The sequence below is a fragment of the Dendrobates tinctorius genome, unplaced genomic scaffold, assembly GCF_039654945.1.
Source record: "Dendrobates tinctorius isolate UK_male_01 unplaced genomic scaffold, ASM3965494v1 ptg000044l, whole genome shotgun sequence".
Classification (NCBI taxonomy): domain Eukaryota; kingdom Metazoa; phylum Chordata; class Amphibia; order Anura; family Dendrobatidae; genus Dendrobates; species Dendrobates tinctorius.
Window position 1 is genome coordinate 11,123,947 of NW_027361712.1, and position 18,657 is coordinate 11,142,603.

General features: G+C 37.6%; 1 protein-coding gene across 1 annotated transcript in view; it reads right to left on the reverse strand.

The window, feature by feature from the left end:
- Positions 1–235: 235 nt before the first annotated feature.
- The window catches only part of DIRAS2 (DIRAS family GTPase 2), a 45,696-nt gene continuing 27,274 nt past the window's right edge, over positions 236–18,657 (reverse strand). Inside the window, exon 2 of the mRNA XM_073575335.1 lies at positions 236–7,192. Coding sequence (XP_073431436.1) covers positions 6,555–7,154 — 600 coding nt within the window. The 5' untranslated portion in view covers positions 7,155–7,192 and the 3' untranslated portion in view covers positions 236–6,554. The remainder of the gene's footprint in view (positions 7,193–18,657) is intronic.

The following is an 18,657-nucleotide window of genomic DNA, read 5'->3' on the forward strand; positions in this document are numbered from 1 at the left end:
TACTGATTCAATCTACCTAGATCTAATATTTACCTTCTATCTGCTGCTCCATCCATGACTGTTAGATGCAGATCCTCATTGTGTGTCACAGCTATTATCTGACAGGTATGGGGCAGGCCGCAGGCTCACCTTTTAAGCCCGCTCTGTACACCCGCTCCTGACTTGTTATCAGGTTTTGCTTCTAAATGTAGATGTGTATAATCTAATGTTTAAAAAAATATTCTCCAAGCAGTACTTCATACTTAAAACTTTATTTTCTTATGATTCTTTATAGTCATAACAGCACTGGAAACAGAAACATGTAGGCACAGATGATTTCTGTATTTGTATATTGAGTAAAGTAGATGACAGTTCAACAAGAAATACAGCCTGAGTGCTACACTGTGTCATATAATAAATATCATGCTGTTGAGTTAAAAGTAGCCATTCATTGTACATGTTCCATATATCCAATGTATATATCAAACAAATTGTTACATTTAAGAAACAAAAAGAAAATGTATTAAAGCTGTTTATTATTTTATATATTCTACAATTTATTGTTTTTACTACTAAAATAAGCATTTTGTACCAATTATAGCATAACAATCATTGAAACCAGCATACTCTATGCAAAAAGTACTGAAAAAGTACAATACTCAAGAGCTAAGGGTTAAAAAATTTAAAAACAATTACCGGTTCAAATCTAATATTGCTTACTGGCCTTGCTTGAATCCATGCAAGACTTTAACATATATCATGGCTTTAACAATTTGGAGATTGTGAATTAATAAAAATGTAAAAAGAAAGAAATTACATTGCAAAATAATAAATACATGTATAAAAATATAGAAAATCATTGTGAGACTTTTTTGCTTTAATGCTTTGATGATTTTTTGCTTTTGAAGTTCTGCTCTTCATCTTTTCTCATTTTTCTATTTACATATTCAGTGCTTTAAAGCCTTAAATCTATGCAGATAATACATACAGTAATCATGTAAACGCAGTTTTTTTGCTATATGGAAACAATACTACCAGTCAACTGACAGCAAATGCTAATAGTTTTTCCATCAAAACACAAAAATATCACAATAAATAGACAAGAAAATATATTTTCATGCCAGCCTATAATTAGATAACGTCAAGATAAATATAGTGAAATCATTGCGTTCTGCAATTGTTATATGTTCTGGGTGCAGTGCTTAAAAAAATGTCAAAGTAAAATTGAGAAGTGGCATCAAGTATTTACAAATTGAATTCAAGGACTCCACAACACTCATGGCTTGGTATGTTTACCAAGTGATGACTACTAAAGTCATGATATTGGCATATGAAGATTAACCTATTATTGCATGCTAGACTGTTAAACAGGTGGCTTAACTGTAGGTTTAGCCGTCCAAAGCCATCTGTTTCCTTTGGCTAAACGTCTTAAGACAATATCTCAGCTTTAAGAATGTATCTATTCTATCAATGCGGAATACCTAATGGATGCAAAGCTATAATATGGTAGAGTTTTCAGCCTAAGTGCTGATCCTGGTACTCCAATGTGTTTTTTTTCTTTAGTTGTGATGGAACAGAAATTGTAATTGCAAGTATCAAATTTTTAACGCCAGAAAACTATACATAATGCACCTATAGGCTCAGACTTGAAGCCACCTTTTGTGCTCTATAATACTGTGCCATATTTGCTCTCTAAAGTCATGATTTATGTAGCACTGTATTATCACATAGCTATACAGATATGGAACACAACAATTTTGGGGGCATTGTATTAAATATCCCAATTGTGCTTATCTATAGTGTTGGATGTTTTTAATATTTGTAGTTGTTAGTATATTGTGCCTTCAGTACCATCATTACAACCATGTTCATGTTCAAAGACGAAGCTTGGATTTTCCCAAGGCAAAGAATAAAATGGGTTGTCAACTACTTGGTTCATCCCTTCTGAAATGCTTTAGTTCCATGAGAAAAATAAGAAAACACGCACATTCCACACTGGAGGACAGTATAACATTTTATTTTAGTTATGGGACTTGGGCATTTAAGAAAAAGTTCTACAAGTAATGGCAAGGTTGGACTTTCCACACAGAGTAATTCATACACGCACCTTCCATGGAGGTGAGTATAAGCTTTTTCTTTTACTTGGTGGACTCAGGCATTTAAGAAAGGGTTGTACAACTAGTTGCCTTACTGGACTTTCCACACAAAGTATTTCATACAAAATCTTGCACGTTAAATGTATTAAGGGTTTTGTAGATCAGAGAACGTCTACTACAGTTGGGTGGTTACATTTCTTTTCTCGACTTGAAGTCAAAGTCAAATTACTGCCAAAAAATATACAGGAAAGATGTATATCTTTGTACCCTGTTAGCCAGTAGATAGAAAAATATTCAGAATTGAGAGTCCTCAGTGGTTGATACCTTTTGATGGCTAACTGGAAAGATGGTAACACATTGCAAGCTCTCAAGACTACTCAGGTCTCTTCAGCAGGCATTGGCTAATACAAAATCTGTTTTGTGTTGTGCATAAATATGTGACTCTTCAGATTTTGCATTAGTCAATGCCTGATGAAGAGACCTGAGTAGTCTCGAAAGCTTGCAATGTGTTAGCCATTCAGTTAGCCATTAAAAGATATCAACCACTGAGGACTCTCAATTCTGAATATTTTTCTGCCAAAAAATATTGTATGTCCATTACTTGTTAACACAAGTGCCAACCTCTGCACCACTTACAGCAACTGGTGTCCTGAATATGTATCTCTAGACTTTCCCCTCTAATTGTAGACTTTGGTGTTGTTCATAGTTCAAAAGCAAACATTTAGATTCAAGAAATATAGCACTAATGACTAAAGCTAATTATCAGTTTTTAATAGTAGCTTAGATAGTATAGTAAGCACAGTATAATGTCATGCAATGCTAATCATAGTGATCAAGTCAATTAAAAAACATTTCGGTTCTTAGAGTTTAGCATCTCATTCAAGGTTTAATTGTAAATAATGGCAGAAAAATTACATCCCAATTATAATATGAGCAATTAATTTAATGGATCTGATTAGTGTTGCAGGAAAGGGCGCTCTTGTATTTCTAACCAGTAGATAACAGAACAAGACATCTAGCATCTTATATTCATGTACACACATTTTGTGCTTTCAAACATGCAGTGATTAACATGGTGCCTTTTGTCCACCCCAATTAGGCTCAATGGGTAGCTGCCACCTCGGTATACTGCGTGTGCATCTGAAATATTTATTATTCACATGGTGCTATTTTAAGTCAAGGAAAAGCAATTTTTTATTGCTGCTACCTAGCTATTTGGAAACACAAAATATATAATGATGTCTTTCATGCCAATTTCTTACCCATGGTTTATATTAAATCACTACATATTAAGGAAAAAGTACTTACTTTACTGAAGGACATATCTTATGAAAAAGAAACACAATAAAGAGGGTGAATATTATTGTTGTTGGTGGTTTGACAAAGGAATTTAATTGGCAAACACAGCATCGCAGCTAGTGGCAATAGCCCCATGTTCTTATGTGACCATAGTTAAGTATTGTGTCAAAGGAAGAAATAATATCACCAGTATTTAGCTATGCTAGAAACAAGAGGTCTAGATTTTGTTTTGAAGAGTATGTCCATATGATAGTTTATGGTACTTAGCCTGCCAGCATCCGAATGGTTTAGGGCTGATAGGCAAGAACATGGTAACTCATAATAGGTCACTGTACAAAAAAATGTTCATATTCACAAGAATGCTGTGAATAATGATATTGTAACGGTAAAATGAACACTGCATGGTCATTGGGAAGTAACGTCAAATTTGGCAAGAGTTCACAAAATTGGTGTAGGGCTACAATCCTCAATCATTTTAAAATTTTTAGAAGCTGAACTGAACTGTATGACATAGCCTTTATAATAGTTCTCACTAGGTTTACAGGAATTTACTGCCCTACTACCCAGCCTTACATAAATAAATTAATATTCCTTGCAGGGAAAACAATGGGGTACAGAATTGGAAGGTTGTGGTCCTATAGATGGGCAACTATGGTTGATTCACATGTCTCTTACATGCAATATAGATTTTTCCTTACCTAGTAGAGATCTGAATGATCAAAACCTTCTTATATTGTAAATATATGATTGGTACTTGTATCTCCTTTCCTGCCAAAAATGAAGTAAAGAGAATTTCCATCTTGAATTAAAAATATTGAGATATATTTAAAATAAAAACATACACAACTTACTAACGGAGCTGAATTAAGAAAGGTGTTCGGATCAAAAGATCTCGGCACTGGTCCTGGGTGTCAAGAACTTCTCTTTCGGGTTGTCCTTGAAACTAAAGAGTTTCCTGTGTCGACATCTGACCAGTATTGTAAGAACAGCAAATGGCTAACTGGCAGAACCTTTCTGAACCTCCTATACTAGCATATGTCTTAAGCTACAAAGATCAAGGTAATGCAACAAACAGGTTAATAACAAATGAAATCAAACACATTAAATAACTCCTGCATCTAATGGTTTGTCCATATATAAAAACTCTATATTTACATAAAATAAATAAATTAACTCATTCTCTGGGCCTCTTGCCTTGATTAACGTGGCTGACCTCATCCAGTCTGTTCAACTCTTGTACACCCATGTTAGAGAATAACAGATGCACTGGTACAATAGACTCTGTGGATGACGTAGAAGATGTCAGCCACGAAATTAAGGCAGGAGGTCCGGCGAGCGTAGCAGGTAGAGGAGGCGCCAGCAACATCCATTGGACCAGACGGAATTGATTAGCATACCACTTGGGAGGATTATGAAAGGTATTTTTTGAGATATGTGGGGATCTGAACAATTATAAACAGGTTGGTGCTGTTGAAGACAACTTATAGGTGTTGGAATTAGCTTATATAGGAAAAGTCTGGTGACAGGTTCACTCTAATATGATTAATATATTGTTTTGTATTACCATGATCATTGTTGTTTAACACAAATACAAATGTGAAACTTCCAGGAAAATGGCAAAATAACATTTTACTGTTCACAGTGAAAATGTTTTCTACATTGGCATTCATGTCACAATCTTGTATTGTGTTGAAATACACTGCTATACTTATGTGGTTTTGTTTTCTTTTCACTTTCATGTCTCGGAATATAGAGGATGGTCTTATATTGCAAAATACCATGTGAGTACTCATCTTAGTGTTAATGACTAGTGCTGGAAGATGACTGCTAATGGCCTTTGTGTGCAGTAATAGGCAGAAGTTATTTTGGACAGCAGCTATCTACTTAGCTGAAAGGTCTAAATTGGTACCTTCTAATTTCACTCCAAACTTAAGATGCCAAACTAGATACTAAGATTAATATTTGGGTGCCAAGACTGAATTATTGGTGGGCTCAGTGTATTCATGTGAGTATACAGTTGATGTGCGCACCAACTAATCCATCACATGAAATCTAATTACTTAATCTCACTTACTTAATATTTAGGTTGACCTTTGAAGATCATTTTACAGTTGACATTTACATATAGTATACATGTAATTTTGGAAGTACTTTGCTTTACTTATCTTTTTCGGAATCTGAGTTAAGACGTCTCCGCTCTGCTCCACGTCCTGATTTACAATTGTGCTGGCTTCCCCTTAGATCTCACCTTATATGTAACCAGCTTAATCAATGTCTACACAATGCTTGCTTTTCTCATTTCTATTCTGGGAAGGCCAGTATAGGATGAGAAAAACTCATTGCAAAGCTATAGTACTAAAATAGCAATTGGGTCAGGCAGCAAATTACTGATATCTTCAAAGTAGCAACCAGTTCTGCAAAATGATTTGACTAGGAATCAAGACAAAAAAAACAGTAACATGATCTTCACAGGTGAACGTACACTTAGATCTGATCAATGTGGAATGCATTAATTGGTGAAAATGCTGGTTTTACATCCATACATTGTCCAGTCCCTTTAAAAAGCAATTTGAAGGAGAAGAATTTCTTTAAGGCAATCAACAATAAAAAAAAATACACAAATAAAATATGTCTGGCTATGTGTCATATATATTTTTTTTTATAAAATACGCTCTAAAGTGAATACAGTAGTAGCATGGATATGTCCGATCATGCAAAAAAGGTACATAATCATTTGCGCTTAATATTTCCTCAGGTATAAACCCCAAATATACGTGTTGTGAAAGCCAAAATCCTGTGATATTGCTATACACAGGAAAGTTTAATGTTATCTCATCCTATTATTATTATTTCTATATGCATGGTTATCACATGCAATTTTATATTTTCAGTCTCTATATATATAAAAAAAAAACTAAATTTTTCTTCTTAAGCATTTCTAGCAAATTGCATGCTCGAAATGACAATTTAGTCCTATTAAATGATATTGAACAAGATGAAATTGACACTAAATTATTTTCAAGTCTAGTCAATTGTACCTCAATCCATTATTTGAGGTAAAACAGGTAAAATATGTACCATTTATTTCCAGATGATAAAATAGTGCATTGTCAAGTGTTGTGCATGCAGTTTCCCTATCATATCCAGCGCCGCAAGGCTAGAGGAGCACGACATAGGCTTTTACATGACAACACATTTGCCTTTCAGTTTTTCTTTTCTTTTCTGCTGCTTGCTCTTCTTTCCATCTATCTGAAGGCTCACAGTTCTGCGTTTCTCAAGGTTTAGAAGCTCTTGGAACAGCTCCTTGACATTGTGGTTCATCTTGGCAGATGTCTCCATAAAGGCACATTTCCATTTTTTTGCTATTGCTTCTCCATCTGAGTTGTCCACTTCTCTGTTTTGGCTTTCATCACTTTTATTGCCAACCAACATAATTGGGATGCTCTCTACGTCTCCTTTAATCTGGCAAATCTGTTCATAGATTGGCTTCAGTTCTTCCAGGGACTGCCTACTGGTGACGGAGTAAACCAAAATGAAGGCATGTCCCTTTGATATAGACAGGCGCTGCATAGCTGGAAATTGGTGGCTTCCGGTGGTGTCAGTAATTTGCAAAGTGCATATACTTTTGTCACAGCTGATCACTTGTCTGTAGGTGTCTTCAATAGTAGGTATATAACTTTCTCGAAATGTACCCTTTACAAAACGTAGAACTAGGGAGCTTTTACCCACACCTCCAGCTCCAAACACTACTACTCTGTAATCATTACTTTGCTCAGGCATTTTCACAAATAATTCAGATGCTTTTCTTCACGAAACACCTAAAGGAGATAAATACAACAAAACGGTTTGTTAGGTGGTTGTTATTATCATCTATCATCATCATCATCATCAAAATTATCTCACTATTCATTTAAAAGAATAATTAAACTTAATATAAAATGTAGAATATAACGAAATCAAAGTGAAAACATTTCAATAATGCCAAACTAATACACACTTGGAAAAAAAATCCCATTTACAAGCAATGAATTTATTTTAAGTATACCGTAGATTCACTATAAAAAGGTCTTAATCTTCTTTAGATTAAGACCTTTTATAGACTATAAAAATTCATAGATTAAGACCTTTCATGGAGTATAAAAAAGAAAGAAATACGTAATGTAACATTTTTCCAAATTTGCTGTTAAGCCATAGTTATAAAGTTCAATGTAAAAACAGTATGCAGTAAGCTTCTAAGATTCTTCGAGTGGCAGCTGTAGGCAGCCAGAATTTTATCTTTTAACTCTACGCCTTTGCAGAGGATTAAAGCTCTGTTTCAGAAACATTGAGCACCGACCGCTAGAAAGATATATTAAGAAATGAAATCATAGAGTTCTGGATCTATTTGAACTAAGTAAAACTTTTGTTTCCTCTTGTAGTTTTCTCCTAATGTCTTGTGTTTAAATTAAAAATCAGAATGGGTTTTATAATAATGTGTAGGTAGACCTACAGTTAGGTCCATATATATTTGGACAGAGACAAATTTTTTCTAATTTTGGTTCTAGACATTACCACAATGAATTTTAAACAAAACAATTCAGATGCAGTTGAAGTTCAGAATTTCAGCTTTCATTTGAGGGTATCCACACTAAAATTGGATGAAGGGTTTAGGAGTTTCAGCTTTAAAGGGACCAAAAGTAATTGGACAATTGACTCCAAGGCTATTTCATGGACAGGTGTGGGCAATTCCTTTGTTATGTCATTCTCAATTAAGCAGATAAAAGGCCTGGAGTTGATTTGAGGTGTGGTGCTTGCATTTGGAAGATTTTGCTCTGAAGGAAACATGCGGTCAAAGGAGCTCTCCATGCAGGTGAAACAAGCCATCCTTAAGCTGCAAAAACAGAAAGAACCCCTCCGATAAATTGCTACAACATTAGGAGTGGCAAAATCTACAGTTTAGTACATCCTGAGAAAGAAAGAAAGCACTGGTGAGCTCATCAATGCAAAAAGACCTGGGCGCCCATGGAAGACAACAGTGGTGGATGATCACAGAATAACCTCCATGGTGAATAGAAACCCCTTCACAACAGCCAACCAAGTGTACAACACTCTCCAGGAGGTAGGCGTATCAATATCCAAATCTACAATAAAGAGAAGACTGCATGAAAGTAAATACAGAGGGTTCACTGCACGGTGCAAGCCACTCATAAGCATCAAGAATCAAAAGGCTAGACTGGACTTCGCAAAAAAATATCTAAAAAAGCCAGCACAGTTCTGGAAGAACATTCTTTGGACAGATGAAACCAAGATCAACCTCTACCAGAATGATGGAAAGAGAAAAGTATGGCAAAGGCGTGGTACAGCTCATAATCCAAAGCATACCACATCATCTGTAGAACACGGCGGAGGCGGTGTGATGGCTTGGGCATGCATGGCTGCCAGTGGCACTGGGTCACTAGTGTTTAATGATGATGTGACACAGGACAGAAGCAGCCAAATGAATTCAGAGGTATTCAGAGCCATACTGTGTGCTCAGATCCAGCCAAATGCAACCAAACTGATTGGTCGTCATTTCATACTACAGATGGACAATGACCCAAAACATAAAGCCAAAGCAACCCAGGAGTTTATTAAAGCAAAGAAGTGGAATATTCTTGAATGGCCAAGTCAGTCACCTGATCTCAACCCAATTGAGCATTCATTTCACTTGTTAAAGACTAAATTTCAGACAGAAAGGCCCACAAACAAACAGCAACTGAAAACCACTGCAGTGAAGGCCTGGCAGAGCATCAAAAAGGAGGAAACACAGCGTCTGGTGATGTCCATGAGTTCAAGACTTCAGACAGTCATTTCCAACAAAGGGTTTTCAACCAAGTACTAGAAATGAACATTTTATTTACAATTATTTAATCTGTCCAATTACTTTTGGTCCCTTTAAATACAGGATGGCACATGTTAAGGAGCTGAAACTCCTAAACCCTTCATCCAATTTTAATGTGGCTACCCTCAAATGAAAGCTGAAAGTCTGAGCTTCAACTGCATCTGAATTGTTTTGCTTAAAATTCATTGTGGTAATGTCTAGAACCAAAATTAGAAAAATGTTGTCTGTCCAAATATATATGGACCTAACTGTATATAATTGGGTGTCATCAGAATAATGATACTGCTGAAAGCCAAATCTGCTGATAGATAGCTTGTCCTTCTGGATCTGTGAACAGACAATAAAGAAAATATAACAGTAAACCCAACCGAATATTTTAGAAAAGTGTAGTCAGAAAAATATAAGAAAATGAGAGATTCCTTAAAGGGAATCACTAGGCTTTTGCCTCCTTATCTGAGAGCACCAATATGTAGAGAACTTAATTCCAGCAATGTGACTGCTTGCTGTAGTATTAATAAAATCACAGTTTTGTGAGCAGAATATCACTAGAGGACTTTTTTTTATCTGTTCCCATGCAGTCCTCCATATTTATCAGCTGTCTAACCCGCCCCCACAACTGATCAGCAGATTTATGCCTATGCACATTGTACCCAGAAAGCTGCTAATCATTAGTGTGTTCCACAGAACTCAGCATTCAGAGAACTGGTAGATCTGCAGCAGATAGAACAGTGATTTTAGCAAAACTACTGCAAGAAGAACTTCAGAAAGACAAATTTCCAACGGTTGAGAGATGATTTTCATGCCATAAGCTGGGACAATGTCCTGAGAAATAAAATTATAGAAAGCAAATGGGACACTTTTATAAGCCTCCTGAATAGAACCTTTGTACAATATATACCCTATGAGAATACATAAGCTAGAAATAGGAGGGAACCATTATGGCTAAATAGAGGTGTAAAGGGGTGCAATAAATGACAAAAGGAAAGAGTTTAGAGAATTAAAGAGGGTAATGATAAGGTGTTAAATAATTATAGAAAAAAATAAATTGTGCAAAAATCAAATAGAGGCAGCAAAGATTGAAACAGCGAGACTCATTGCCAAGAACGTAAAATAATGCAAAGATATGCTTTAACGCTATAAGAAACTGAAACGTGATACTGTTGGCCCCTTCAAAATAGTCTGTGTTAAACGGTAGGAGAGGCTGAGGGAAAGGTCAATCTGCTAAACTTCTTTTTCTATTCAATATTTATACAAGAAAATCATATGACAGATGACGTGATCAGGGATACTAGAAACTTTCCACTAAATGTCACTTGCTTAACTCGGCAGGAAGTATGTCTCAAAATCACTAAAGTAGACAAATTTCTGGGCCCGGATGGCATACACTCCTGAGTACTGTAGGAATTAAGTATAGTGATGGACAGACTGCTATTTTTAATATTCACAGATTCCATAACAACAAGGTCTCTACCACATGACTGGGGCAAAGCAATTGTACCAATATTTAAAAAGTGGACACAATCAGCTTCTACGAGGAGCTAAGTTCCAGACTGAACTAGGGAAATGAAATGCAGTGGATGCTGTCTATATGGACTTTTCAAAGGCATTTGTGCCACAAAAGGTTGGTATATACAATGAGAAAAATGGAACCAGGGGAAAATTTGTGTAACTGGGTTAACAACTGGCTAAGTGGTAGGATCGCTGCTTCCAACATGTGGCGTTGTAGAGTTCAAGTCCTCTTTCTGTCTGAAGAGGCAATTTGCACAGGAAAAAAGGGTGATTATTAGTGGAACACACTAGAATTGGGTCACAGTTAACAGTAGGGTACCACAGAGGTCAGTATTGGGCCCTCTTCTTTTTAGCATATTTATTAATGACTTTGTCAAGGAGGCATAGAAAGTAAGATTACAATATTTGCAGGTGATACTAACCTCTGCAGGATAATCAACACAGAGGAGGATAATTTAATAATACAGAAGGATTTATGTAAGCTTGAGGCTTGAGCTTAAAAATAGCAATTGAAATTTAATGTAGATAAATGTAAGGTTATGCATTTGAGAAGAGTAAGTGAAATTTATAATTATTTATTACTAAATTGTAAAACACTGAGTAAAACTGTAGCTGAAAAAGACTTGGCTGTATAGGTGGACGGCAAACTCCACTTTAGTGATCAGTGTCAGGGAACTGCTGCCAAGGCAAATAAAATAATGTGAGGAATTAAAAGAGGTATAGATGTTCATGAGGGGAACATAGTTTTGACTCTATACAATTCAATAGTAAATCCTCACTTAGAATATTATGTATAATTTCCAGTGTATAAGAAGGACATAGTCGAACTAGAGTTGGAGCAAAGAGCAACCCAGGTTTTTAAGAGAATGGGTGGACAGCAATATCATGATAAGTTATTAAACTTGGGGTTATTCAGTTTGTAAAAATGAAGGTTTAGGGAAAATCTTACTACAATGTACAAGGGACAGTATAGAGATATTTCTAATGACCTTCTTACACTTAAGGGGGTTTTACACATAGCGATATCACTAACAATATCGCTAAAGCATTACCGATTTGGTGACTCAGCAGCGATATCGCTAGTGATATCGCTATGTGTGATACATACCTCCGACCGGCTCTCCCGCTGTCCATCGTTGATCGTGTAAGATCGCGCAGCTCCATTTCTCGTCGTGCACTTCCTGCTGGCGCCAACGAGCGACGCGCAGACGCGGACGGAGGACGTCAGGATCGCCGCGTCTGAAAGGTAAGTATCGTCTGCTAGATCGCTGCTGCATCGCTGTGAGAGCTTCCTGTGTGGAAGCTCACTAGCGATCATTTAGCGATGCACCAGCGATCCTGACCGGGTCATATCCCTGGTCAGGATCACTGGTGCATCGCTAAATGTAAAGGGGCCTTTAGGCCTGCGACATGAACAAGGGGCATCCTCTATGTCTACAGGAAAGAAAATGTAATCATAATCGCAAACGCAGATTCTTTACTAGGAGAAGTGAGACTATGGAACTCTCCTCCGTATGATATCTTAATTGCTGATTCACTACTAAAATTCTAGAAGTGTCTGGATGCCTTTCTTGATATAGTGTTACAGGTTACGTGCAATAGACATTGTGATGGGGCGTTGATCCAAGAAACTAGTTTGATTGCCATATGGAGTTGAGAAGGAATTTTCACCATAATATGGAGATATTAATGTTTTCCCCATAAGTTTTTGCCTTCCTCTGGATTTTCATTTTAAGCTACAGGTTGAACCTAATGGACTTAAGTCTACCTTCAACCTTAAAACTACGAAACAGTTCAGTAAGTGATACATTGCTGGAAACACTGTCTCTGATTCTACATCATGCTGTATTTAGTTAGGGCAGGAAAAATCCTTTCCTGTAAGTTCAATAAAGTGATAAGGAATAGTTGTTTTTACAGTAGATAGTAGTGGTTTGTGCACTTTTTAAGCTGGAAAAATCTTTTTTTTGAAGTTCCTTTTGTAGGTCACTTGATGTCATCCTGCGGTTGCTGAGTGACATTCGAATAAGATGACAGTCATCGCGGTCAGTGGAGAGTCGTTTTCACCCTATAACGGTCTGTAGCTTTCTTGTCCCCTATGTCTGCTGCTTGACCTTGTAATGAACTGCCATCTTAGAAATTTTAAGGATGGAGGCAACTGCATCCCTCTACTAGTAAAGCCAGAATTGAGCCCTTCTTTTCATCACTCAAGACTTTTCTTTTCAACTCCTTTGGAATGGTTAAATGTTTTTTTTTTATTCCTATTACTTTTGGCATATTACTAGCACTTGTTTTGCCACCCAGCTTGTCCTATTGCAAGAGGATTGTGAACAACACAGCAGGATTTTTTACACTTTCCTTCATTAAATAAGATTTGGTTCAGGTGATCACCTAATCAGAATCACATTAGAAAGTAGAATCACAGTAGAAAGAGGTGTACTCTGGTTGGAATTCAACTGACACTGGAATGGAATGGCTGTCAGACATGTAGAGAAGCTGATTTTTATAAAACTGTGCAGTGGTTTCTTATTTTTTGCCAGAGCTGTATATACGCACCTCTCCCGGGACCATTATATTCAGGTGACTCTTTCCATGCTATATACTTCCAGTTCCAGATATATTCCAATATAGTTCCTACTGATGTTGGCTATTTTTAATCCCATGCCATTTGGCGATATTCAACTTGGAGAGGATTTTGTGTTATAGGTTTTATTTTTGGGTTATCTCACTAATATTTATTTTATTAATCATCTCCCTATATTAATTGCTGTACTTTTGGATTTGTTAAAATTATATATATATATATATATATATATATATATATAAAGTAAATATACTGTATACAGTATATGCATGCATTGTATTTATTTCTATTTATACATTTTTTATGGCTCATCAATATATATTATAGATTTTATTCTGGCTTAATTTATAACTTTAATTATTTAAAGTATGTATTTTCTATCTAGGGTGATACAATTTATTTATAATTAAATTGGTATTAGTAAATATTTTTGCACCTTAGATTTAATATTAATTATTTTTTAATATTACATTTTATCCATTTTTTATGTTCTATGTATTTTTATGTCATATGTGTGGTGCACCTTTTTATAGCACTTCTTTTTTTGCCAATACTTCTAATAAAGGAATATTTTAATTAGTGAAATTTCCCTGTCTGTATAATTATTTATCTATTTATTTGATTATATATAGATGTATTTTATTTCCCAGTTTCATAAACCATCTCCCAGTTTTTTGGTCTAAACCCCAAAAAAAGTGCAAAGAAGAGAAGAGAAAATGTCCACTCTAATAGGGTACTGTGCGTTAGGATGTTATGACACTCTGCACCAGGCTGTAAGGGCAGTATGCACTAGCCTGTTATGGCAATCTGCACCAGACTGTTATTGCACTCTGCAACAGGCTGTTCTGACACTCTGTACCAGGTTGATAGGGTAACTCTGCACCAGGCTTTTATGGCACTCTACACTAGGCTGCTATGGCACTCTGCACCAGGCTATTATGGCACTCTACACCAGGCTGCTATGGCACTCTACACCAGGCTGTTACGGCACTCTGCACCAGGCTGTTAGGGAACTCTGCATGAACAGTAGAGATGAACTCGAATGTAAAAGTTTGGAGAGCTTACCGGTGTTAATTGCCGAACACAGACTTCTCCTGGAAGTCCGTTGCAATGTTCGGAGTTCTGGAAAAAGTCTGATGCAGAGAGAGAGAAAAATTTTCCAGCTGAAAAGTCTGCATTGTTTTCCATGAGGTTTGGGTTCCAGTTCAAGTTTCGGTACAGTTCTGGTACCCGAACCAAACTTTGGAATAAAGTTTTGGTTGTGTACCAGAACCCGACTTCCACTGGTCCGCTCAAGCCTAAAGATCAGGTCTACCCCCGGAAGAGCTAACCTTGACTACTAATCTCAACTGTGAAATAAATGGATTAAACATTCAGAAAACATCTTTACTCATTTACATAATCATTTAAGTATTTTTTTCTGTTTAGGATAACTATATATCAATACTCCTTGGTTTATTCTGTGTAGCACTGTAATACAGCATTCTGCAAGAATAGTCTGCACAAAGACCAATAACAGCAGTCTACTTGCATCTACTGGGTAGCCCTGTAGAAGAGCAGTTTGATCTAGTAGTTTAGAAGGCCACTGGTTCTCAAATTCAGTCCTAACATAAGCCTAATGGTTCCTGATTTGAGCATATCTAGAAGGTAAAACACTAGGGGCATTTCATTATGCACTGACAATAATCATATATGCCAGCTGACAATCCTGAGAACATGATCTGTTGAGTGTACTACGTATATTACTATATCTGAGAAACATTTAAGGTCTCCCATATACTTTAGATAGCTGATGGATGAATTACCATTTGTAGGAGTACGATCACACTGTGGCCATTTATCATTCAGGGCGGCTGACACAAGGTGAGGTTTTAACACCAGAAGATAGGATCATACTGATTGGGTACACCTTGTCACGGTTGAATGGCTTTTGTGTTTTTTGATCAAAATAGTGTTAACTAAGTGGCCTATTTTATTTTCAAGTCTTATTACTATTTACTTACTACAGGATATATGATCATTTTGTTTTTATCTTGGGTTGTTTAGTCTGTTAAATGGCCACAGTGTGAACGTGCTCCTTCAAAGTGCACATATTCCAAATTATGTTTCGGCTTGTTTCTATGGTTTTGCTATAGTTTCTTGCACTTTGCACAAACAATGGCATGGCTCACCCTTTTTGAGCTGGGTATTTCATCTATTTAGCTTCCCATGGGTTGTCTGAAAAGTTAATCTTCAGTCCTGTACTGACGACATTGATATTGAGTTCAGCTGACACAAGGTGAGGTTTTAATACTAGAAGATTGGACCTTCCCAATTGGGTACACCTTGTTGTGGAGGAATGGCTTTTGCACTTTTTTTTTATCACAATGGTGTTAACTAAGTACTCTATGTTATTTACATGTACTATTACTATTTAAATGCTCATTTTGTTTCTATCTTGGGTTTGGTCTCTCCTTATTACTCCATGATCTGAAGCACTCTGCTTGGCCAAGCACACCTGTTCACTCTATGGGAGATGTATTAAGACCTTTAGCTACTTAGCAACAGTCTTGCTGTAACTGACTCATAAAACAGCATCCGGGCTTTTTAGTCTGAAGCATCAGGTAATAGAAGAGACCTTGTTGTGTACTGTGGATTGACCCATAAAAATGTCAGCTGCTGCGTATTATGAAATGGTCAAAAATATTCAAAAGATATTAACTGACATAAGAAAAAACTCTTTCCTATCTGTTACATAAGAAATATAAACACTCTGCTTAAAAGGTTTGAGAGGATGCTTAGTGCTTGGGACACTATTGAGACTGATTTAGATGAGGATCAGGACATTGAAGTAGACTGAGTTTTGGGTTCCTGATGTGTCAGACACCGGTTGCAGTATTTGGCTAAGTGGAACCGTTACAGCCAGAAAGACAACTCCTGAGTTAATGTAAAAGATCTGCATGCGGATCATCTCATAAAAGTATAAAAGAATTCTGGCAGTGATGTCCGGGGATGGCGATCTTGGTGGGTCCAGTAATCCCTTGTGGAGGGGTGGCACTATTATGCCTCTGGATTTGATACGGCAGTCCTGTGCTTGTCTATCTGCATCTCTGTCCACTGAGACATAGCAAGTTCTGTGGCTGTCCGGGTGCTGATTACCTATTGCCTTTGTCCATTCTTTTTGGACAGCAGGTGTTTTTCATTTGCTATCTAACCTGTCCTATCATATTGCAGGTGATACTATTTAAATCTGCCCCCATGTGGAGCACCCCGCAGGGACTTAGGTTACTCGGTACCGGGCCAGTCAGGCTCTTAGAAGGGTATGTCATGGTGGCAGTGACCCGGTCCGTGGCCCTGGGTGTCCAGTAATTAAATAGAGGAAAGTTGTGTGATGTTTAAGTGTGACGCCACCCGTGGTGTTCGACAATGAGTGGCCGATGGTGCGGTTTTGGTCCTCTGGGGCTGATGGTGATGCAGCAAAGATGGCTCAGCTCCCCACGGGTAGAGCAGGGGCCCCATGGCAAAGATATTTGATTGATTGATCAGATGGCGGTGAATGTTAGGGTGCAGAGAAATAAGAGAAGGACACAGAGAGGTGCAGTTTTCTTTACTTGCAAGTGGTTGCAATCCGGGGTACCACATACAGAAGATGGATTGAGTCCGGCTCGCCTGGAGGCATTCAGGGGATCCACCCTGCCAGGTGGGGTTTGGGACCTTCCTTCTGCGCTGTTTTCGGGTCCCTGCTGTTTGTATGTAAGCTGCGACCCTCTCTTGCATGATGGTTTCTAACCTGTATGGCTGACAGCGTGAGCCTATATCACGGGTACTATCCTTTTCACCGTCAGGCCCGGGCTCTTGATCTGCTGCTGTGCCTTCAGGTGTTCAATGTCACCCAGGAGCTTGCAGTCCCCTGTACTTCCAGATTCAGCGGTCAGGGCATACAGCTCCTGTTCAGCCTAGGACTCTGGTGTCCTCTATTTATATCAGCGCTTTGCTCTGGGGTCTCCTATACGCAATTTTAGTTCCCCCAGAGCCTCTTGTCTCCGCTCCTGTCCTTTCCCTCTTCACAGATCAACTCCCCCTCCTCAACTGACTGTCTTGTCATCAGCTCAAGCTGCTCTCGTTTCCAAGACAACTCCCTTGTTTACTCTCTCAGCTGACTTCTTGCTGACTCACTAACCCCATCTGCTGGCCAGAATTTATAAGGAAAGCTCCCCTTTCTGACCCGCAACAGGAATTGTCATGTAATCTGTGTTACCTGGCATGGGGACCCCCCTCCTGCCTCCAGGCATGACTTTACCCCTTAGAGGGAGGCAATGTCACTGTGACAACCGGACTCTGGGGTGTCACACATGCTGGTCTTCTCTGCTGGTGATAGTCTTTAGTGGATTCTGCTTGGATTTCTAGTCCTGATTCAGAGTACCTAGGCAATTCAGCTAAGTCTACTGCTGGGGTTTCATTCTTTTGCTACACTCTCTCTTAGGAAGTACTTTATCTAAGGTCAGGACCCAATGATATCAGGCTCAAAACCAAATCACTGTTTTTTGTCCCTATGATCAGGTACAGGAAATATGGTCAACAAGGGTAAACTAGACTTAGAAAACAGGGGGTACATGGATACTGAGAAAACTAAGCATACAATCTTCCTCATTTTAATCAAATGAAATGGTTTGAAAGTGACATAATGTTTTAAGGCTGAATTTACAACAGATGCCAATACCTTCATGCGAAATTACTGTTATCACAGTCACTGGTTGCTTTTTATAACTATATAAATGCCTTCGCGTGAGGAAGCAAACTGTAAATATACTGTTGTCACAAATCTAGTGCAGAGCCCATGTGCACTGTAACTATGCAGCGAGACTGTAATTGACCACAACTGCGTATGAAGTACTGTGTGTGGGTACATGGCATTACTGAATATGTAACGTTCATTAAATAAAGTCTCTATTGACATGTGGTTCACACAAGGTATAACGGCTTTAAGAAGGCATCAAAGCCAGAAACACAATCCAATCTGCATACCAACGTTATAACCCTCACCACCTATTATATGCCTCAAATTAGTACTTGGCTGAAGAGTTTGTAACAGAGAAATCAGGAAATAAAATACAAGGCTTTCAATTAACCTCATCCATACACAAGTCAACAGCTTAAAGGGAATCTATCACCAGGTTTTTGACACCTAGTCTGAGAGAAGCATAATATAGAGATGATTAGATCGATCCACAATATTAATATTATTTATTACTTAAATTGTGCTATCATTTTATGCAATGATTTACATACATTATCATCACTGTCCCCATTGGAGCTCTCAATCTAAATTCACTATCAGTATGTGTTTGAAGTGT